Source organism: Tachyglossus aculeatus, chromosome X1 (assembly GCF_015852505.1).
Source record: "Tachyglossus aculeatus isolate mTacAcu1 chromosome X1, mTacAcu1.pri, whole genome shotgun sequence".
Lineage (NCBI taxonomy): Eukaryota > Metazoa > Chordata > Mammalia > Monotremata > Tachyglossidae > Tachyglossus > Tachyglossus aculeatus.
The window spans coordinates 70,048,595-70,073,117 of record NC_052101.1 but is presented as its reverse complement, the minus strand read 5'-3'; the positions used below and the strand labels follow the sequence as shown (position 1 = coordinate 70,073,117).

Sequence of the window (24,523 nt, the reverse complement as noted above, 5' to 3'; positions counted from 1 at the left end):
CCTCTTCATATCTGATAGACTATCATTCTCTTCACCTTCAAAGCCTTGAGAAGGCACATCTCCTCCAAGAGGCATTCCCCGACTGGACCCTCATTTCCTCTTCTTCCACTCCTTTTTGCGTTGCCCTTGCACTTGGATTTGTACCTCTTATTCACCCCTCCCTCAGTCCCATGGCACTTATATACATATCTGTAATTTATTTATTCACATAAATGTCTGTCTCCCCCTCTAGGCTGTACGCTTGTTGTGGGCAGGGAACATGTCTACTAGCTCTTTTATACTGTACTCTTCCAAGCACTTAGTATTCATTCATTCATTCATTCATTCAATCGTATTTATTGAGCACTTACTTTGGGCAGAGCATTGTACTAAGCACTTGGAAAGTACAATTCAGCAACAAAGACAATCCCTACACAACAACAGGCTCACACTACAGTGCTCTGCACACATTAAGCTCTCAATAAATATGTCTGATTGACTGATTGGGAAGAGAACTCTGGGGATTTCTATGCTAATTTTAAGCAGGCACTTACAGAAATTTTTTTCAACTTGACCATGGGAATCAGTAGTATTCACTGAACATCCACTATGATGATGATGGCATTTGTTAAGTGCTTTCTATGTGCCAAGCACTGTTCTAAGCACTGGGGTAGATATAAACTAATCAGGTCGGACAAAGTCCCTGTTCCATGGGGGGGTGGGGGTGGGGTCACAGTCTAAACAGAAAGGAGAATGGGTATCTAATCCCCATTTTACAGATTAGGAAACTAAAGCACAGAAAAGTTAAGTGACTTGCTCAAGGTCACACTGCAGGCAAGTGGCAAAATTGAGATTAGAATTCAGGTCTTCCGACTCTCAGGCCCATGCCCTTTTCATTAGGCCATGTGCTTCCCACACAGCACTCTGTGGAGAGGTTACAAAGGAAGAAGGAAGCATAGCCAAGCCCCCAAGGACTTTCTAATCCAATGTCAGAAATAGCAAAAAATGTTGCTTCGGCCTATGCTGCATAGAAGAGGAGAAATGCCTATTTACTACCCAACACTATGGGGTGAGGCAGATTCCTTCATGTTTAACTCTTCCCCTGGCAATGGATCATTTCAATGCAAGCAGTGCAACTACTGGCTGTTGCTAATGGGAAAAAAAGGAAATTTCAAGCTGTGAGTATTTTCTTTAGCATAATCAAAAATGAGAGCTCTTATAAATTTAAAAACAATCTGGAGAGAAGTAAAAGTAAGTGGAAAGAAAAATCAAACAGCAGAATTGGAGTAGAAGACGGAGGAGGCAAAGAACAAGTCTAGCAGCTGCCTGCCTTGAAGGTGCTTAACTAGAGAGAGTGAGTACAGTCCAAGTCACAGTCTTTGCCTGGAGGAGAGTCACAGGATTCTCTGCATAAAGCCTAAATTTTGTTGAAGTAACTTAAACTTCAACGGGTCCGTTTTTTTATCTGTAAAATGGAACTGAAATGTTAAATTTCCTCATGGAACTGTGACCAGTCAAAATGACTGAAGATAAAAGCTGCATGTCTGTTTACTGAAATTATAAACAACAACAGTGATAATGAGAATTCTAAAGTAAGGCAACAAAAAGGCCTTGCATGGGTTATTATCTAATATAATGTCCACTCTGTACCTATGGGCTGAAAGGATGTCTTCCAATCTTTTACTTTTCCCACCCCTTAAACAAAATCTGGTTAATTGGTTCTGGTTAATGCACATAGGGCTGGTGCTAATATAAGATTAAAAAATGAATTAATTCATTCAATTATATTACTGAGGTGCTTACTGGGTGCAGAGCACTGTACTAAGTGCTTGGAAAGTACAAATTGGCAACATATAGAGACGGTCCCTACTTAATCTTAGTCTTCCTCTATCTGTCTTTCTTATTTAGTTTTGAGACTTCTGTGAAGGAAATCAATCAAATACAGCTTCAGTCAAGATGGCCAGTGACATCCTGGGGTTAGTAAGTTATATGCTTAGAAAAGTAATTCACCGTGACTCAGGTAACATAGGCAGAAAAGTATGGCAGTTTATTAAAGATGTGACCATTTTCTATTCAAGTGGTGCTGTGACCAATGAGGATGAAACTGGGGCATCCCTTAGTGCTCTTAATGCACTTAATTGTCCTCAATTAGCCTGAGTTTCTGCTTTTATACACACTCCTAATTTATCTCCTCACACTCGTTAGATCCAGTGTCTTCTTTAGGTGGTCACAAGGAGAAAGGCCTAGTAAAGGGAGAAGGGATCACTTTTTTAGTATATGAAAGAACTGTGTACTCTTAAGGATAAATTTAATTTACTATGATCCTGCTCAACACTCATGGAATCTAGTCTGGTCCTCTAGATTGTAAGCTCATTGTGGGCAGGGAATGTATCTGTTATAATGTGATATTGTACTCTCCCAAGCATTTAGTACAGTGCTCTGCACACAGTACCTGCTCAATAAATTTGATTGACTGACTGGCCCAAAACTACCATTTAGGACTTCAGGCAGCACAGTCTTCAGTGTCTCTATTATCTTCACCCTAACCAATAATTTGTCTACAACTACCACCTACTGTTTCATAAAAGCTAAATTTTCTGCCAGTTGTGTTTGTTTGTTTTTTTGCTTTCTTGGACTGTAAGCTCATTGTGATTAAGGAATGTGTTTGTTATATTGTACTCTCCCAAGTGCTTAGTACAATCCTCTGCACAGAGTAAGATGTAGATAAATATGATTGATTACCTCACATTGCATGTCTGATGCTACTTGATGTAATTTAATCTTTTACCTGCTGACCATCCCTTAGGACATCTGTGTGCTCTAAAGAACCTCCAGTCATTTTTTTTATACTAATGGGCTTCATTACCATTTTTCAAATCACCCTGTTAATGAAAAATATTCACACTTTATTATTATGCTGACACACTAAGTGGCTGAATATGTAATTTGACAGTGAAATGGTAAAACAAGGGCACTGTAAAAACATGGAATACTTAGCCCTGTAATAACTTCAGTACCTTCGGTCCCCCTATCACTGCACGATTAAGTTCTTACCAGACTTTTTAGTAAGGGCACCCTTCTTGAACTGATAACTGCCCCAGAGAAGCCAAATACAGAGTCAATCTATGAATATTTAATCCCCAGAAGGCAGATTAAGTATATAATTGACTCATATAATCCATGCATCATCTCCAGTCAAATGTTTTCTAGGTCCAGTTTATGCTGACATGGGGCCCTAAAAGAAAGCTATCAAAGATACAGTACTACCACTGTGGATTTCATCAAAGTTAGAGATGGCTTTTTAATCAGTGATCTCAGAGGCTGCCAGATTTAAGCAGATGAACTAGCACTAAGCACATCTGTGTTAATCCTTATCTTCTACTCAGGCGGTATCTTCAAGAAGTACAAGGAAAAAAAATAAATTAATTTTTGTTTGAGATCTTGGAATCTTAGGAGCTTCTCTTAATGATCTGATCTTTAATATCAAAAGCATGGTTGTGTTTTGGGGAAGATACTGAATTAATCATCAGAGGGAGAAAAAAAGCCATCTGCAATATTTATGGATATGTGAGATTTATATCACTAAAATTATTACTGGGGCAGACATTTTTGTCCTTAGCCAAATTCCCAGGAATATGGAAAATGCACTGGTATATATTCACATGAATACTTTTTTGTTGCAAATTAATTTACAGTTTTTCATATTTACGCAGATGGTATTGGAGATTTTAGATCATCTAACTTCTCATCACTTGGATCTATTTTTCGATCTCTGAGCAGTTACCACAATATTCTGTCAATAATTTCCTTCAAAAAATAAACACCCCCAAAGATAGTAAATAATTACTTCACAGAAACTGAAACAAAATTAACTATCGTCTCTACTTCATTAAAAAAAATATTAGAGACATAAATGGGCAAATAGCTGAAATAGACAATGATGATCTCTTTAGCAGATATTTTCTGATTGGCTCCTGGTATCTATGTCGCTATTGGTTTTAGGTCACATTAAAAAAATGCTAGGCATTTTGTGGAAAGACTATGTAAATGAGTAGCTTCTAATGACAGACAAATAAGCAATTAATTTGGTGAAAGTGAGGTTAACATTTGATTACCAAATAACGTCAATCAAGAAAACCAATTTTTAAAAATCTGTAAAGTTGAATTCAGAAAACTGATGTTTAAAAGTAAAATGGACTAAAATTGCTATTAAAATAATCTCCAGCAAGAACTAATTTCAGCAAAGTGTACAACGATGATACATACAGGATATTGGTTCCAATATATAGTTGCCCTTTGAATGAACAAGGAAAATGATGTGATGGCTTCAGATTAACTTTTTAAATGAACAAACATTATGTCAAACATTCTCAGGTACAAAATTAAATGATATCATCCAGTCTTTTCTAATACTGTAACATAAAATAAGTAAATGAATAGCAATGCAAATTGGTATAGAATGAATTTAAAGAAAACAAAATTCAAAACTGGAAGCTGCTAAGGTGCCATTTTTGCAAAAGCCTCCCCATCCAACTTCGCAGCAGCATGGCCAAGTGGATAAAGCACGTGCCTGAGAGTCAGAAGGACCTGGATTCTAATCCAGGCTCCGTCACTTGTCTGCAGTGTGACCTTCAGCAAGTCACTTCACTTCTCTGTGCCTCACTTACCTCATCTGACAAATGGGGATTGAGACTGTGAGCCCCTTGTGGGACAGGGACTGTGTCCAACTTGATTTGCTCATATCGATCCCGATGTTTAGTTCAGTGCCTGGCACATAGTAAGCGCTTAATAAATACCACTATTATTGTTATTATTATTATCATTAATAATAATAATAATAAAACAAACAGAGAACACACAACATGGAAACTGCAACAGTCTGGGAAGCTCTTCCCTTAGAAGTTAAAATGAAAGAAGGAACCAAAAGTCATATAAGGAAATCAAAACTTAAAATTCATCAAATCTTTTTCAAATATTTTTTTCCTTAAAAATGCTAATTTTTTCTTATCCTTTCTGGCCATTTTACAAAATATAGCAACTCGGAAAAGGAAGCCTCAGTCAGCAATAGCCTTTTGAGATATTTCTGGCTGTCTCTAAACACAGTGAAACTGTTTTTTTGTAGGTTAAAATTAAGAGCTTCAGGTAAACCCTTCAGATTGTACAGAACTGTTAGCATTCTGTTATTATTCCTCAGAAGCTTCAGAGCACACAAGATGCTTGCAGAACATATAAAGAAATAAACACCATGCTTGAGGAAACAGAAGCTGAAAATAATCAAACATGTTGGTAATCTGATGTTGTGCTGCTAGATTATAGAAAAACAGTAAGTACTGAATTAAATTACTAAGACAGCATGGTAATGAACCTTTTTGAGAAGATCTGGGCTTTTCGGATGACAAATGTTTAAATCAATGACAGATTTGATAAATTTTTCTGGTACTAGATTAATTAGGTTGCCTAGCACCAAGATCTTTAAATTGGGAGGATGGGTTCTATGAAAAGGAAATTAGTTATAACAATTAAATTCACTAGGACCATCTAAACAATGGCAAAGTGATGAGTGATAAGAGTCACTGCTAAAGCACTGGAAATCAGTGTGATGCAATACTAATATTTTAAATATAACTGCAAAAATATCATTACAATTATACGTAATATTTCCAAAATATAACTGATGCCATTTTAAATTGGTCAAATCACCAAGGTCATTTTTCTCCTTGAATTTGGATATAATTTGCCTTCAGAAAAAGAGGCAAGAAAAAAAGAAGATAATTTCAAGGATTTGCGTCCACTAAGACATCTGAAATTTTTTATTAAAGATTTGTTTTCAAAGAAAATATTAAGATTAGATGCAGATAAATAACAATTCAGTACTAGATGTTTTAAAGTCTAAATCACAAATAGCAAAAAGGTTAATAATATACTCATTCACTTGTACACACACATACAGACACACAGACACACACACACACACACACACACACACACACACACACACAAACCGAATCTTAAGAAACTGATCAAAGAAAAGGCAATTTAGGCATTGAAAAGAACAATCCACTGGCTCCTTGAAAATTTGTTGTTTATGAAATTTAATCCAATGATAATGTGCAAAGCATGTGCAAACCTACTGCTGGATGATACTGACTGTCTCTTTTTTCAATGCCTACTGGATGGGTGGATTTGTCTCAGGCATTTTAGGCTTCATACTTTCAGAAAGGCACGCATGCAGAGAACATTAAGGAGTCACTAGAGTGCTTTATGCATGTATGAGGCATTCTCAGTGGATGTGGGTCATGCTAGTAGATGTACACAGGAAGATTATTTGAGTCTAATTCATGCCACTTGATCTAATGTGATAAAACATTTGACATGAGAGATAAGTTCCATTTTAATCTGAGAGGATACAAGTGAAAGAAAGAGTAGGAATTATAAAGTAAGAAGAGCTTTATCCAAGAAATAAAATGCAAGAAAAGATGAATATCAAGTACAGAAGGAGTATGATTAAAAAAAACCAACAACCAGCCTTCTCAAAATACTGTAAAAGCACACAAAACACAAAAGAAAAAGCAGAGCAAGCATATAAAGGCTGGAAGCATCAAAATCCCAGATCAGCACAAAACAATGAAATCTTTAAAATATAACTAAAAATTAAATATAAATTATTTTGCACAATTACAGAAATTAATACAGCAACAAAGATTCCATAATAGACCAGGACATCAATGTACACTGCTGCTATAAAAATGAAACCTTGAGGGAAGAAGCTGATTCTTCACAAGAGAGCAGAAAGTGTCACACAATGAAAGCAACAAAAACAGAGACAGATAAATCTGTTGACATGCATGTGTAGGCCAGTTCTACCCCGGCAAAGTGAAGTGGAAAACTGAGTTATTGGATTAACCAGATAATTCTGACAAAACCCTTGCATTTGTGAAAAATATTCACATAAGGCAAAATTGTTCATTTGATTTGCTTGAATTACCCAGATAATTGCCTCAGTTCTCCACTTAACATTGTAGTGTGGACCTAATCAAGGTCAAAATAAAGGTAGACTGATAAAACGTAACTTTTAGGCATCAAAGTCAGTTTTCTATTGAAAGCTTTGAGCTAGGGCTGCCCAATTTTATAATGCTGCTCTTTTTGCAGATGTGAAATTTCACAGGCTTCAGGGGACCATATTTCAGTCACAACTCACTACAGAAAACTTAGTAAGATATTCCTTTAGAAACACAGTTATAAAAATTTTATTTTCTAGAAATTTAATCCTCCATAAACTAATGGAGAAGCAGCAATAATTCATCTGCATGTCATCACTGTCAGACAGTGAAGTGCAAACTGCAGCATAGCCCAAAGATATTAATAAAAGGATGGCTCCTCTTTAAAACAACTCCCTAAATAGGGGATTAGATTTTAATTATGATAACAAGGATGATTAATTCTTTTCAGTAAATGAAAAATTTGTCACAAATTTTGTTCAGTAGACTGTCATCTGAAAAGATGCCATTTTCCTGAATATCACACAGATAAAGACTAAGACATAGTAGAGTGAAGTACAGATTCAGAACAGATAGATAACAGATAAAAGTGTTAGAGGGAAAGGAAAGATTTTGTTTGATTTACACGAATCCATTTTCTCAAAATGTGACTTATCCTCCTGTCTCCTATTTTGTCACATTTTGGAGAGTCTCCTCCTTGAGCTTCAAGGAGGAGAAGGCATTTACTTACATCAAATAACCTTTCTATATACATCTCCTCATTGACCTTTTCACGCAGGACATCCTGAGAGTGGCGAACAAAAGTCACATAGGCATCAGCAACATCCATCCCAGGCTTCTGTAAAGAAAGAGAAAAATATGAAAATTGTATCTTCACTGAATGGGCACTATTGATACCTTCTTCCTTCCCAGTCATCAGATTTCTTTTTCCTCACCTCTTTGTCGCCTCTACTCTGCTTATAGTGGTCAATGCCACTTTTCAGTGACAATTATAAATGACAGGAACTGGCAGTATAATCTGTCCACCTATGCAGTGAATCAATTAAAATATTTAAATGATCTTGTAGAAATTATGCCTTCTTTTCCTGTGTTTTCAGGATTTTTTTCCTCCAATGAATAGGCCTTCATCTGACAGGTGGGAGAACCTTTCTTACTATTCTGGAATTGTCACTCTAATGAGTAAAACAAAAACTAGGGTTGTTAACATTTTTGATACAAATGCCCTGTAATGTACAACAAGAACACTTACAGCTACCATTGGTCCCTTGCTTGTGCTCAAAATTTGAGTGTACACAGTGTCAAGAAAACCCATGTTGAACTGCTCCAAAAATCTCATTTCTTTGTTGCTAAAACTGAGTTACTAACTTATACATTCACTAATGGTTTCAACCTAGCTCAAATTAGGCAAAACACCTTCTATCTACTTCCCAAAACACCACAGTTCGGACTACATTTCAATTATTTTTTTAAAAAATCACTCATTATAAAACCTGTCTCTTAAATAAATTAGATTTTGAGGAAAGGTAGGCGGCAGGAACTCAAGAAGTTGGGAAACAATCCACTAAAGAAAAAAAAAACTCCAAACCTGGAGAGCACACTGTTTGATATTTTACAGTCAAAGTTATCTCCAAAGAAACCCATTAAAATTCTATAATATGGGTCATTATGGGGGCTGTCTTAAAAAAGGACCCATAAATTTCCATGGCAGATATGTATCTTTGCTAATAACTAATATGATTAGTTTTCATTACTCTGATTTACCTTAGATCACAAAGTATCATTTCTCTACAAGACATGACTGTCAGCCACTGCAAATTGAAGTTAGTTAACACTTCTGTGTAATTTCCAGGGTGAAAATGAGGAAGGTTTGGAAAGCAGTAGGATTGTATTATTTTTCTGATACAAAGCAAACAATTATCAAGCAAAGGGCCAATGCTTGGCCCTTGGGATGCTAGTAACATTTCTTAACACCTGCTGAAACAATGACAAGGTATTAATTTGAAAAACAATGAAGACAACCAAATGTGGCGGTATCAAGTGTTACCCTTTCAAGCAATTTTCAGCAAACTGATTGTGCCAGTTCCATGTTGGTACTATAATTGTTGCAGTTTTCTGATACAAAAACCAAGTTTCCTGAATTAGGCTTAAGTGACAGTTGTCAGTTCAATAACAGAATCCCCCATTTCTGCTAGAATAACGAGTCTTCAACAAAGACCTTTCTCAGAAGGTTGTAGATCATTGACTGCGGAACCAAAAAAAACTTCTTATTGCTCTTGTTTATTTCTCTGGGACATTTTGGTGCCCCTGGACTTTTCCTCAGGCATAGCAGTCCTAGGAGAGTGAAACTTGGCATTCTAAAATGTTACAGAAAAGTATTTTTTCTTAACTGGTCAACCAGCAGTCATTTTGTTTATTGCTTCTTTTTAGGTCAAAATTGAGGAAATTTTAAATAATGCCATTCATTCTAACCTATTTATTTAGAGCCTATTAATTTTAAAGCCGTAAATATTATGGAGTTTGTCCTTATAACTTGTTCTTTTCTTTTACATTAAGCCCTATTTGGAAATTATTCCCATCTCAACTGACTATCATTAAGTGTGCATGGTTTGGACTCAATCAATCATTCATATTTATTGAGCACTTACTCTGTGCAGAGCACTGTATTAAGTGCTTTAGAGAAGACAATAGAGGTAGTAATAATAGTGATAATGGCATTTGTAAAGCACTTTGTGCCAGGCGCTGTACTAAGTGCTGGAGTGGATAAAAGCAAATCAGATTGTACACAGTCCCTGTCCCACATGGGATTCACGGTCTCAATCCTCATTTTACCGATGAGGTAAGTGAGGCACAGAAAGGTGAAGTGATTTGCCCTAGGTCACACAGCAGATAAGTGGAAGAGCTGGGATTAGAACCCATAACCTTCTGACGCCCAGGGCCATGCTTTATTCATTATGCCATGCTGCTTCTCTCTGCCCTCAAACAGTTTAAAACCTAGACGGGCAGACAGACATTAAAATAAACTGCAGGTAGGGGGAAGCAATAGAGCTTAAAGTTATGTACGTAAGTGCTGGGGGGCAGGGGAGGAGAGTGGGGTGAGTACCTAAGTGCCTAGGGGGTGAGACTGTCTCTTCAGTCACACTCATATACAAAGACAATATCTCCCAGGTTATATCTGACTATGAAGGGTAGATATTTATGTATATAGAAACATACCCATCTCTCTACTTTTTTGGCTCAGACTGACAAAATTGTACCTTACATTTTCAGTATTTTTGAGCCCAGAGTGTAACTTGCAATAAATGCAAAAACTAATTATATGACAGCTAAATATGTGTGGCACCTTCCAATATTTTCCTAGAAATCTGGCTCTACCTCGGGCTACCAAACATGATAATGAAATATATAAACTAAATGCTAATTACATGGAAGGTGTGAGGAATATTATTATGACTATTTTCTTCAACCCATGTGCTTTTTATTGATAATAGGAAGGACAGCTTTAATCTCCAGAAAGTTCTTTAACACCTGGCATGACGATAAATGTGATTTATCTCTTACATCAAATCTTAGCCTGACACTGCAATAGCTGGAAGCTGATGCTCATGATGACTGGAGATAGAATGACATTTCAAATAACCATTTGCTGTCCTATCACAGTTCAAATATAGTCTAGGCTGGTAGTGGCTACAATGACCACAAACTTATGTTCAAAGCCTTATTTAAATTCTGTCTCCTCCAAGAGGCCTTCCCCGATTAAGCTCTCATTTCCTCTTCTCCCAGTCTCATCTGCGTCACCCTTGCACTTGTATTTGCTCCCTTTATTCACCCTTCCCTCAGCCCCATAGCACTTGTGTACATATCTGTAATTTATTTATTTATATTAATAGCAGTCTCCCTCTCTCCCCCCTCCTCTCAGGGTCGCACCTGGAGAGTTTCCAGTACTCTACCAGTCTCGACTACAGGAGGGAGAGTCAAGCAGAGGCATACCCATTCCATTCCTAGCTTGGGCAGTGGCTAGTAAGTGGAAGGCAATCTGCTACAAGTCAAAACTCCCCTCTGCTGGGCAGCAGCAGCATGGGAGAGAGTCGAGGGCAGAGACTCAAGTTTACTGAGTGGGAGAAGGCAATCGTAAACCACTTCCATATTTTTACCAAGAAAACTTCGTGGATACACTACCAGAACGATTGCAGATGGAGGTGGGGCATTCTGGGAGAGATAGGTCCATGGCATCGATACGGGTCGGAGATGAGTCGATGGCATAAGACAAGACAAGACCCCCTCTAGACTGTGAGCTTCTTGTTGCCATGGAATGTGTCTATCAACTCTATTGTATTGTACTCTCCCGAGCACTTAGTACAGTACTCTGCACACAGTAAGCATTCAATAAATATGACTGGTTGATTGACTGATTGGACCTTTAAAAACTGGATAATCCCAACCACAGCCTATGTATACAGGAAAAAGGGAAACATGCACAGTTCCCCAAATGACTTTGAGAACTGGACGTCTTAGAAGTCAAGACGTATGGTAAATACAGAAGCAGAACTATAGTTTCACTCCCAGCCATACTTTCAAGGAAGGCCAAACCTGATGAGGGCCACATCTCTAATGCTACTGCTTCTATTGAGCCCTTCTGAAACGTCCAGCTAAAGCATTTTGTTTGGATGCAATAGAAATGCCCAAATTACATCCAACTAGAAGAGGGCTTCTTTTATCAACTACAATATTAGGCAAATAGAGAATTCAATTAGAAAATGCACTGGATGGGAGGAGATCTGAGTGCTAGTCCTGTTCAGTTAATCAATCAGTGATATTTTTGAGAATTTACAGAGCAGTGTACTATAAGCTTGGAAAAGTACAATACAACAGGGTTGGTAGATGCTATCCCTGCCCACAAGGAGTTTACAGCATACAGTTCTGTGTCAGATTTGGATTTGCCACAAATGACTCCATTCTGTGTGATTCTTATTTCCTTCAAAGATAAAAATACCTTTATCTAATCTCCAACAAGAGGGATGTTGAGGGATGCATCAGATTAAACCACTTGGTGTGGGAAGCAGCGTGGCTTAATACACAAAGCACGGGACTGGGAGCTAGAGGACCTGGCTTCTAATCTCGGGTCTACAATTTGCCTGTTGTATGACCTTGGACGAGCCACTTAACTTCTGTGTGCCTCAGGCTGCAAAATGAGTATTCACAACTTGTTTTCCTTCCTGATTAGACTGTGAGCATCGTGGGGGACGGGGACTGTATCTGGCTTGATTAACTTGTATCTACCCCAGTGAACGTGAAAGACCAGTTTGAATTAAGCATCTATACTGTAGATGTGTTTGTAAAAATGCAGTTTTATTACTGCAGGCCACTTTGTTTCTCATTCTGGGTTGTACAAAGCAGCATTCTGGACACAGTTTAATTTATGGAAATAGCATTCTTGAGGAATAACTGATAAGCCAGGGACAATAGGAAGGGCTCTGTAGAAGCTGTAGCATTACTAGTTTGGTCCTCATCAGTGCCTTCAACCTGCAGGTCTGTCTCCCATTTGATTTTGATAATATAAATGTTTCTAATTTGAACAGACACATCCTAAATAAACATCTTGCATAAAAATGTATCACAGGGATGTAGAAGGAGGATTACCTCCAGGAGGCCTTCCCAGACTGAGCCCCCTCCTTCCTCTCCCCCTCGTCCCCCTCTCCATCCCCACCATCTTACTTCCTTCCCTTCCCCACAGCACCTGTATATATGTATATATGTTTGTACATATTTATTACTCTATTTATTTATTTATTTTATTTGTACATATCTATTCTATTTATTTTATTTTGTTAATATGTTTTGTTTTGTTCTCTGTCTCCCCCTTCTAGACTGTGAGCCCACTGTTAGGTAGGGACCGTCTCTATATGTTGCCAACTTGTACTTCCCAAGTGCTTAGTACGGTGCTCTGCACACAGTAAGTGCTCAATAAATATGATTGATTGATTGACTGATTGATTGATTACATACAGGATATCTAAGAGAGGGCTACTTTTTCTTCATGACTCTGGTCCACGATGCAGAAAGGGAAAATTTGGTGGAAATGAGATTTTGATCTCTTTCTTCTTATGCCAAAATTCAGTCTCTCTCTCTCTCTCTCTCTCTCTCTCTCTCTCTCTCATCTTCTCTCATGTCTCTCCCCACTTCAATCCATACTTCATGTCGCTGCCCGGATTGTCTTTGTCCAGAAACGCTCTGGGCATGTTACTCCCCTCCTCAAAAATTTCCATCTCAAAAGTTTCTGCGCATCAGGCAGAAACTCCTCACCCTCGGCTTCAGGGCTCTCCATCACCTCGCCCCCTCCTACTTCACCTCCCTTCTCTCCTTCTACAGCCCAGCCCACACCCTCTGCTCCTCTGCCACTAATCTCCTCACCGTGCCTCGTTCTCACCTGTCCCGCCATCGACCCCCGGCCCACGTCATCCCCCTGGCCTGGAATGCCTTCTCTCCTAACATCCGCCAAGCTAGCTCTCTTCCTCCCCTCAAGGCCCTACTGAGAGTTCACCTCCTCCAGGAGGCCTTCCCAGACTGAGCCCCCTCCTTCCTCTCCCCCTCATCCCCCTCTCCATCCCCCCGTCTTACCTCCTTCCCTTCCCCACAGCACCTGTATATATGTTTGTACATATTTATTACTCTATTTAGTTATTTTACTTGTACATATCTATTCTATTTATTTTATTTTGTTAATATGTTTGGTTTTGTTCTCTGTCTCCCCCTTCTAGACTGTGAAGCCCACTGTTGGGTAGGGACTGTCTCTATATGTTGCCAACTTGTACTTCCCAAGCACTTAGTAAATTGCTCTGCACACAGTAAGCGCTCAATAAATACGATTGATTGATTGATTCTCTGTCCCTGTTTCTCTAATAATGATAGCATTTGCTAATCACTTACTATGTGTGAAGCACTGTTCTCCAATCTGGTGCCCAATTCTGCCTTTCTTTCTTTCTTCCCGGTTCTCATCTTTGCTTTGCTCTGTACTTCTCTTCCTGTCTCTGAACCTACCATACCCTTTTTTCCATTCCTTACTTAAGCTCTCTTTACAGTTGCTACAGCTTATCATTCCTACCTCTTTCCCCACAGCAGTAATTTTCTCTGGCTGGTTTTAACAATAAGTTTCATACAGTATTGTATAATAAAACCTCAGGTGGAATGATCACAAATTCCAAATTAGTGGGTTCTCAATTGTGAGCTTTTACTATACATGCCAGTGCTAATTGGCAGCCTGCAGGCTGATGCAGCCCCAAAAGGGGGTTTTAGATGCCCTAAACCATTGCAGAATTAGTGTTGCTGTAGCTTACCCCTAAGTGTGCTCATTCAAATATGAAAGTATAAAACACTTTCTATTTATCCATTGCAATAATCATACACATAGTTTTAGCATTAAAATGTCTTAATATGCAGCTCTTGCAATTTCAGGATTTCTCAGTAAGACCCTTCAGAGGAGGTCCCAGACCACTAGCATATTGCTTTAAATACATTTATGGTTGCCACCACATAAAAATAGTTTGATAGCACTGATCTAGGCAAAGGAGTTTGAGGTCCTGATGAAAAGAGTTGTATGGATTCAAGAAATAGTGATCTCTTATGTATCCCTTTAATAAATAAACAAAACATGTTAATGCTAATTTCAAGTAAAATTTTCTTCATTTTAATCTTCTTTTTAGAAGTAAGCTAATAAGCCATAACACACTTCCTTCAGGGGAAATGAATTTAAATGCTAATAGAAATCCCTTTGGAAACAGACACAGTTTAACAAATAAGTATTTGAACGAGCAAGACACTTAACCACGTTCAGAACAAGAAATGTTCTGTACAGGACCCTTGGTAGCTGTTGAGATAAGCTTTCTAAATTTAATATTTTATAACAGTCTCACATCTCTTTTATTATGATGGAAAACAGAACCATTATCTTACCTTCTCTAACCTAGTATATTGAAATCTGTTCATTTGTATTTAGCTAATGCTCAGGGCAAAGTCTGTCTGTAAATTTATCCTGGTTTTTCACAGGTAATCCATATTCCAGCATTGATGTGTTGTACTTAACCTCAATTTAAATGTAAATTTTGGACAACTTTAAGTGCTTTATCTACGAACCTTAAAGAGCTCTCTTCATTAATGAGGCCTGTTCTAATTACAAGGGATTTTGCAATACTTCCTTAAAACAATTGTAGAAGAGACCAAAAAATGAACAAATTCAGAATTAATTTGCTTTTATCAAAACAGTGTTTCGCTCATGCAACTTTTTAGCCCCCTACCAGATTCCCATGGAGGGAAAATATGAGGGAGCAAAGAAAATCTAACTGTGAAATTTACTAGAAAAGCTAATAAACTATGAGCTGTTTTGTTCGAGGGCAGCTCTCACTGGTGCCATGTGCTTTTTTGCTGATATCATCACTGGTTTCCCATGTTCAAAAATAACTCTAAAATACTTTTGGCTTTCCTCTTTCTCATGGCCCAAGTTATAACCAGCATAATCTAAATAATTCTGAAAGTAAGGAATGTTTCAAGTAATACTCACGGGTACATCAACATATTTGGAAGCTGCCTTCACCTTAAGAGAAAAGAAGAGACTGAAGTGAGTTTCATATTTAGTTGTAATCATTCACAGCTCAGTGATGCAATACAATTATAGTTAAAACAATATGGCACAGTACAATGCTGACCAGGAAAAAGGTACTCAAAAATAATATTTGCTATTTCAAGTAATAGCCAGGGTTGTGCCCAGATTTAAAAAAATGTGAACGAAAGCAGCTTTCCAAGTTCACAAGCTCTAATAACAGCAGATGCTGGTGTGGGAGTTGTGCTTTTTTCTCTTTCTCCTGTGAAAAGGGAGAGATGTGATTCTGGCTAAGCAAAACTGGATTTCACTGAGGGCACCACAATCCATGTAAATCAGGCCATTTACTCAGCTCTCACCTTTTGTGCGTTGGATCTTAATGTAATTTAGAAGCAAGTGTGGTCTAATTGAATTCCTTGGTCCCCTACTTAATTTAGTTATATCACAATATCACTCTTTCAGAAGCCCATGGAGTAAAAGGGAATGAATTACAGCCATCCAAAGAGGGAAAGATGTGGATAGTGAATAAAAAATAAATAACTGTTCTTGTGCTTTCAATGGAGCAACTTTGAAATGTAGAAAAACATGGAGAAAGAGTGGAATAGATAACCTGTGGAAGAACCAATCAGTTATAGGAGTCTTTCCCTTCCCAGTAATAGTTTTGATATCTGGATGATACTCAGATCAATTGATATTTACATTTTTTTGGTTAAAAGACTTATTCACTATAAGAACCACAAACAAAAACGGACTATTTTATCTTAGACCTCTTATTTTCCTGATGGGTTGCAGATCCTTCTTTCTTATTTCTGTGTCTCCCTCATCATTTGACTGAAATTATCTCAAGAACTGGAGACTTCCCCATCCACTTGCACTAATGCCTTTAGAGTTGAGAGATCAAAACAGAACTCCTCATTTTCTCACCCAAACACAGCCCACCCTCTGACTTTCCTATCAAGGCAGAGAACACCATCATCCTCCCTGTCTCACAACCTTGGCATTTTCCTTGACTCATCTTGCTCAGTACATTCATACATTCAATGCCACGAAATCCTTTCAGTACTACCTTCACAACACCTCTAGAATCTGCTCTTTTCTTTCCATCCCAATTGCTACTATGTTGATCCAAGCACTTATCATCTCTCTTCTTGACTACTGCTTCAGCCTCCTGGCTGATCTTCCTACCTCCTGTGTCTCCCCTCTCCAATCTATACATCACTCTACTACCAGATCAATTTCTAAAAAAGGTTCGGTCCATATCTTCCCATTACTCAAAAACTTCCAAAGGGCAACCATTCTGTTTGATCCACCTCCATATCCAACAGAAACTCCTTACCATCAGCTTCAACTCTCTCCCTTCTACCTTAACTTATTCTTCTCCTAGTACAACTCAGCCCCCACACACTGCTCCTCTAATGCCAACCTACTCACTGATCTTGCTGCTGACCCCTTGCCCATGTCCTCCCTCTGGCCTGGAACTCCTTTCTCCTCCATATCTGACAGACTACCACTCCTCCCCATCTTAAAAACCCTTTGAAAAATCACATCTCCTCTGAGAGGCCTTCCCTCATTTTGCCTACTCTCCCTCCCCTCGGTGTTACCTATGCACACAGATCAGTACCCCTTAAGCACTTGATATTCAACCCACCTTCAGCCCCACAGCACTTATGTATGTATCCTTTCACCTATCTGTAATTTAATGTCTCTCTCACCTTGTAGACTGTAAACTCCTGTGAGCAGGGTCCGCATATACCAACTCTATTATAATGTACTTTCCCCCAAGTGCTTAGTACAGTACTCTGCACATAGTACACACTCAATAAGTACCACCGATTTACTGATCCCCTGTTATATCCCTAGTTTACAGTGACTAGATGTTCTGTTTTAGGCCAGGTAATCATGCTTTTGGGGGATTCCTTTGTACCAACTGAATGGCCTGAAGTGGAGCCCATTAAAGGAACTTCTCAGCTGCAGTGATGGTAGTGTCATGGCATCAGGGAGAAGGAGAAAGAGGAGGAGAGGAGGAGGCAGTAGAGGAAGAAGAGGTGGAAGAGGAGAAGGAGGAACCCTGGGAGGCAGAAATCATCAATCGTATTTATTGAGCGCTTACTGATATAATCTGCTATGAGTTAGGGTGATAGGAGGGGAAGGAAGATGCAACAGTTGAGATAAATTTTCAGTTATGGCAATGAAAGTCACAGCATTGAGTAGGACTTGCATATTAAGTGGATAGTTGGATATCAAAGCTTGCTAAATGCCTCAATTCTCTTTACAATGGCTGGTGGTTTTTGGTTGTGGGCACTGCTGCATCAGCTGTTTGGGCAGTGTGCCAAAGTGCAGAGTTTTCAGTGGTGCCCGAGCTGAAAACCTTCAGCCTTCACAGTGATAGGTTCTTTTGATTCTCCAGTTTTTCTGTTCTCCAGAGCCATAGTTTAACCTGGAAAATCGAGAATATACTGTATATTTGTATTTAAAAAAGAGTGAAAATGTAGCTTTTTGTGACTTCTGTAAATTTTATCTCTTACTCAAGCCTGGGTCCTCCTATCAATGTAAACCTCAACCTTAGAAAGTTGGCATTCCCCAGAATGCTAACCTAGCAGATGGTGCAATTAACTGTAGGGCGAATAGACCTTCAAGATGCTCGCCACTATCTAAGCAGAACATCATCTCTGCATAATTTGGCAGTGAGTGCCCAACTACAGAATCTTTTAAAAAATGGAAAAGTCTTCTGTAAAAACTGCTTTCAATTATTTTTTGCCTTCTTAGTGTAAATGAAGTAAAATTAACTATGAAAAGAGGGAAAATGCAATGGTCATGACTGGGGGCGGAGGACAGATGCCCCTATTGTGATATTCTTTTGGGGTATAATCATGATAAAGATGAAAGTCAAAAGGAAGATGAAAGAGTGCTGGGCTGGGGTTGGAGACTACAGGAGAGGATAGGAAGGTATGAAAGGTCAGCTTCAGTGACTAATAAAGCATTTGTCTTTTAGAGTGTGTACCCCCTAAAGGCCAGGGGCTGAGTTTATTTATCCTTTATTGTATTCTTCTCTGTGCTCCAAGAAGAGCTTTGCTCACAGTAGGCACTAAGTAACTACAGTTCCACTGAATGAATAAATGCATTTTTCTATATTTTTTGAGTGTATGTAAGAAAGTAGTTGCTTCAATCATTTTTGTTTTCTTCTTTCGAACCATGTCTATTCAAGCAAAGTGAAGTGGTGACTTGAGAAATTAAGTGCTAATTCTGTTGTACTGTTACTCTCCCAAGCACTTAGTACAATATTCTGCACATAGTAAGTGCTCAATAAATACAGTTGATTGTTTGCTCTAATTTAATCAATGTGGATATCTAATTTACATAATTTAGGATACCAAAAAAATGGAACAATGGGCTTCTTGTTTCAAATTTCCATTTTGCCATGCTCTGTTAGACTCTTTAATGATCTTTCTAAGGAGCGGTGAATTTATTTTTGTGGGGTCTATGTAATCTCTGTTTTAAATTATCACCATACATTATTTTTCACAAAACTGATGACTTTAGTGAGTCCTAAACAGAGTGGTTCTTGGGAACCACTAAATCCCTAACTCACACTGAGTGACTTTGGTCAGTTCTCATTAAACTTCAATGTTCTTTACTGGCACCGTAAGCACTCAATAAATAGCACTGATTCATTGATTACCCATAAAATGGAAAATGAAACTGTCTTTCTTTTGTTTAACTTTCACACTGTCATGAGACTTTTTTTTAAAAGGACTGAACAATTTTCTGGGCATTTTGACAACATATACAGCAAAAAATACAAGGTCTTTACTAATCATTGACACCCAAGCAGATAAGGTTATTGACACATGCTGTTTAATGAGAACTGATTCTGTTAAGTGAAAACCATATATTGGAGTAACTGGCAAGGACCTAAGCTCCTGTGCAAGCATCAGGAATTTCAGATCAAATTCTGTCCTTCCACTTCTTCTGAGCTCCCTGACAGCTGAGAGCTGGTACAAGTGAGAGCTGATACAGGTTAGCCTTATGGAGTGGCAGAGAAACCTGGGATACTCAAACAGGTGGGCTTCTTTACTAGCTCTCCTGCCTGTCCCTCAGCCTTGTCTCTCTTGTCTCTTCCACTGCTTCATTGTGGCTATTCATTCATTCATTCAATAGTATTTATGGAGTGCCTAAACTATGTATAGAGCATTGTATTAGGCACTAGGGAGACTACAATAAAAGTAAAAGACACAGTCCCTGTCTTCGAGGAGCTCTTGCCACATGGCACTCCCAACCCCTGTCATTTTGATGGACCCTTCAACTAGTGAAAAACAGAAGAATCTGAGATAGTGATTTGGTCCGAATGAGTCAAAACTAATGCTCCTTTGAAAAATAATAATAATAAAAAACCCTTAAATTCTCTTCTTACTTCAAGGTGAAAGAGAACGTATCTTCATTTTCAGTTAAGTGCAAGTCACTTTGCAATAACTGTATGCTGATGAAAAGTCATTATACTGATATTCATTCATTCATTCAATTGCATTTATTGAGCACTTATTGTGTGCAAAGCACACAAGTGCTAAGTGCTTTGGAGAGTACAATATAACAACAGACACACTGCTGCCCACAATAAGCTCACAGTCTGGAGGGGGGACAGACATTAATATAAATAAATAAATAATATATATATATATATATATATATATATATATATATATATACATACAGATATATTACATATATAAAAGGCTATCTTTTTTGCTCTGGGAGACAGTGGCTCTTGATTGGTCTAGTGCCTCCCAGCTTGGCCCTACTGCATGGGACGGCTAATTCTCCATTCTTATTTCTATCTACCCTTACCTGCTAAACTAAGAACAAGACTGCTTTGTTTCTCAGGAGATGTTTTTATTTCTCCAGAGGACAATTTCTTTTTTCCACAATCATTCAGCTTATTAATAAAACAGCTCCACTTGTAATACTGTTTTTGCAAATTTGCAATTTGATAAGGTCCCAATATTCTCAGAACTTCTCAGGATGATAGGAGGTAAGAAGATCATTCTGGGACTATAAAACAAAATCTGAATGACAGCCTGCCATTGAGAACAGTGTACTAATGTTCCTGGGGAAGGCTCTGAGGTAATACATCATTACAAAAACACCTAACCATGCAGGGAGGATAAGCAGCATGGTATAGTGGATAGAGCCCAGGTCTGGGAGTCAGAAGGTCATGGGTTCTAATCCTGGCTCCACCACTTGTCTGCTGTGACCTTGGGCAAGTCACTTCACTTCTCTGTGCCTCTGTTATCTCATCTGTAAAATGGGGATTAGGACTGTGAGCCCCACATGGGACAACCTGATTACGTTGTATCTACCCTAGCACTTAGAACAGTGCTTGGCACATAGTAAGCACTTAACAAATACTATTATTATTATTATCTCCTTATATCCCTCCTCAATAATGCTATGGAAGCAGAGGTACACTGAGTATGGACCTGCTTCAGATTTGCCAGCCTATTCACCTTCAATAGAAATATAGTTGAGCTGGGATCCTGATGATTTAGACACTGCCTAAGTCTAAATCAGCAAGACAAATAATAATAATAATAATAATATTTGTTAAGTACTTACTATATGCCAAGCACTGTGCTAAGCACTGGAGTAGATACAGTCAGATCAGACACAGTCTTTGTGCCACTTGGGAGAGAGAACAAGTACTACACCCCATTTTACAAATGAGGAAACTGAGGTGAAAGAAGTTAAATGATTTGCCCAAAGTCCCATAGCAGGCAAGTGGCAGAGTTGGTAGTATAACCCAGGTCTCTTAACTTTCAGGCCCGTGCTCTATCCACTAGGCCATGCTGTGGGGAATTGAGCCAATCATCTGGATAATTCAAATAAGATACTTTGCTTCAATCATGTAGATATCCAGTGAAACAACGTTTTTTTTAAAAGATACTGCCTCAACTCTCCACTTCCTATTGCACCCAGAATGGTATGTTTTACTTTAGAATTTCAAGTTTAGAAACTGAAAATATAGCTATAAATGCCTTACTCTCTGCCTAGCCAAAAGCTACCTTTTTCTACTCACTTGCTCTTCAGTAGGGTTAGTTTAATTAAAAAAAAAAAAGAGAAAAAACTGGAGTGGGCCTTGGGAGAAGGAAGGGGAGAAGGAGTAGAATTTGAGGAGGGGCCCTCAAGTAGCTGGATCAGTGTTTGTTTAACCCGAATTACATAGCTCCATACACCTAATAAATGATACACTAATAAATAAATGCTATTTCATTATGATGACAGGGCAAAGGTGGCTTCATGACTGATTACTGGAAAACAGATGCATTATGGATGTTTAAGTTGGTTTCAGGTGGTTCTAGGTAGTATTACCATTTATAAAGTTATTTGTCTTAGCGTATTAAATAGACTAAAATTGCCCCTGTGGAGAAAGATTAGATGAAGAAGAGGTCTTCTTGAATTTCCTGGTTTAATTTGGTGGATGGGGTCCATGCTAACCCCTTCATAATCTTAATGTGGTGGAAAATGTGCCTGTTGGACTGAAATATTACCTTAATAACTGGTAAAATTCAAACTAAATCCTTAAATATATAATCTAGATATTCCAGTGTATTTTAGGAGTACAAAGTATACATGCCAGTTGAAGGACTAAATGTTTGGATGAGACAGAATATGAGAGTGGGAGGATGCACTAGGGAAGCAGTATGTCTAGTGGAAAGAACACGGATCTGGAAGTCAGAGGACCTGGGTTCTAATTCAGACTCTGCCACTTACCCACTGTGTGATCTTGAGCACGTCACTTAACTTTTCTGTGCCTCAGTTCATCTTCAAAATGGGGATTCAATATCTACCTGTTCTCCCTCCTAATAACTGTGGCATTTGTTAAGTGCATACTATGTGCTGGGCACTGTATGAAGCACTGGGTAGATAAAAGATAATTGGGTTGAATGCAGTCCCCACCCAACTCGAGTCTCACAGTCTCCATCCCTATTTTACAGATGAAATTACAGATGAAATCCTAATTAGAATGTGATCCCCATGTGGGATCCGATTATCTTGTATCTACCCCAGCACTTAGTACAGTGCTTGGCATATAGTAAGTGAGTGGCTCAGTTGAAAGAGCATGGACTTGGGAGTCAGAGGTCATAGGTTCTAATCCTGCCTCCTCCACTTGTCTGCTGTGTGACTTTGGGCAAGTCATTTCACTTCTCTGTGTCTCAGTTACCTCATCTGTAAAATGGGGATTAAGATTGTGAGCCCCATGTGGGACAAACTGATTACCTTCTATCTCCCCCAGTGCTTAGAAGAGTGCTTGGCACATAGTAAGCACTTAACAAATACCATCATCATCATTATTATTATTATTAACAAATACCATAATTATTATTATTGGTACTGTGTAGGTGGAAAAGTAATAAAGCAACTTAGGTGGTTCAGCTCAGTGGCAGTGGTAATGGCTCAGGTTCAAATGACAATCTTAATGAAATCCCATTTCCAATCCCTTTTAGTGTTTGAGGAAAAAAGGAATGCCAAGTATGTTGCTATTCACTCTGTAGGTACTCAAAAAGTCCTTGTGACAGATGGATATGGCTGGGTGAAGTGGAAAACTGTTCAATAATAATAATGAGACCACCTTGTAGTCTTGAAACTACAAGAAGCCTAAATGTCCTTGCTGACATTACTTCACCTATTGTCACAGCATCTTTGTGAGGTAAGTGGGATGAGGGACAAGTACAATGATCCCTCTTCACAGGTAGGTGAAGCAAGTTAAGCAGCATGATAAGGGTTTCACAGAAAACTAGTGAGAGAGTTAGACCAGAGAAGGAAAAGTGTATGGCCATAGGATAATCAAGGGGGCATTTAAATTAGATTTTCTTGATTTTCTGGTCAGAGACAGAATTATCCATGCAAAAGTTTGGTCCTGAAAAGGGGGAGGGGTCTCTTACACAGGAATATTTCAGAAGAAGGTTATAAAACAAACTCAGAGTGATAGGATTACAAATTAGTATGTCCCTGTACAAATAAGGTCTGATAAATTTATAGAGGAAAAAGGAATAAATCTCCAGTTAACACACTCTGAGGCTATTTTTTCATGCAGCAAAATTTAAAGAAAGTAAATGAGTATTGCTTTTGTTTTCATGAAGTTTGATAGTTTTGGGGTAGTAAATGCATTTTATAAGTATTTTTCATATTTAAACTCTCACCACAATAATAACAATACTGATATCTTCTACAGCTCTGATCAAAACTCAACTCAAAGACCCTATCCTTTATTAAACACAAAGGTTGAATGGAATGGCTCAAAAGTAGGGCAAAAGGCAATGAAATGGTCTCCAGTAAACAGACTGCATTATGCAATGATCCTAAACAACAGTTTTATTACAAATGAGAAATGCTCATGTCTCCTGTTGGTAAGTGTATTTTGCACTGAGATTCAGTCCAGGAAAATGGAAAAGTCTGTTTTCATTTCTCCTCCCTCCTGGAAATTCCATAGCAGATGCCCACTACATATTAGACTTTTTATTGGATTTTTCCTTGTTTTCTTAGCTTCTTTATGGCAACATTTATCTTCCTGGCTTGGGAAATATAACTGTTACTTCACACTCTTTCTCTTGTTTTATACACACACTTAATTTTCATTACATTTAGAGAATAACTCAATCAGACTTGGTTCATATCTGCTAGCAAACAATGGCACCCAAGTGTGACTCTGGTATTTCTCAAGTGTACCCTGAAATTTATAGACTGTTGTTATCTTGGAGATCATTAGGCATAAGCCCTAGTCATTTAACATCATTGTGCCTCAGTTTCCCTTTGGTCCTACCTATCTCATAGACATATTCAATCTGATTCTCTTCCTGCATTGGGAAGAGAAGGATGCTATGGAGAAAGACTGAAACATGTGTCCCATACACCAGAAGAATAATGATAATAATGACAAGTGTAAAAAAAAATAATAATAATT

General features: G+C 38.3%; 1 protein-coding gene and 1 non-coding gene across 13 annotated transcripts in view; one reads left to right on the top strand and one right to left on the bottom strand.

Moving 5' to 3' along the window:
- CADPS (calcium dependent secretion activator) overlaps nucleotides 1–24,523 on the bottom strand; it is a 527,597-nt gene that overhangs the window by 27,187 nt on the left and 475,887 nt on the right. For all 12 annotated transcript variants that reach the window (XM_038772200.1, XM_038772196.1, XM_038772204.1 and 9 more), the window contains 2 exons: nucleotides 15,529–15,561; nucleotides 7,708–7,815 (listed from right to left, as the gene is read on the bottom strand). In XM_038772200.1, coding sequence (XP_038628128.1) covers nucleotides 7,708–7,815; nucleotides 15,529–15,561 — 141 coding nt within the window. The remainder of the gene's footprint in view (nucleotides 1–7,707; nucleotides 7,816–15,528; nucleotides 15,562–24,523) is intronic.
- LOC119920681 lies at nucleotides 10,884–11,021 on the top strand. The gene has a single exon (XR_005448410.1). It is a non-coding gene; the product is annotated as a small nucleolar RNA SNORA7 (small nucleolar RNA).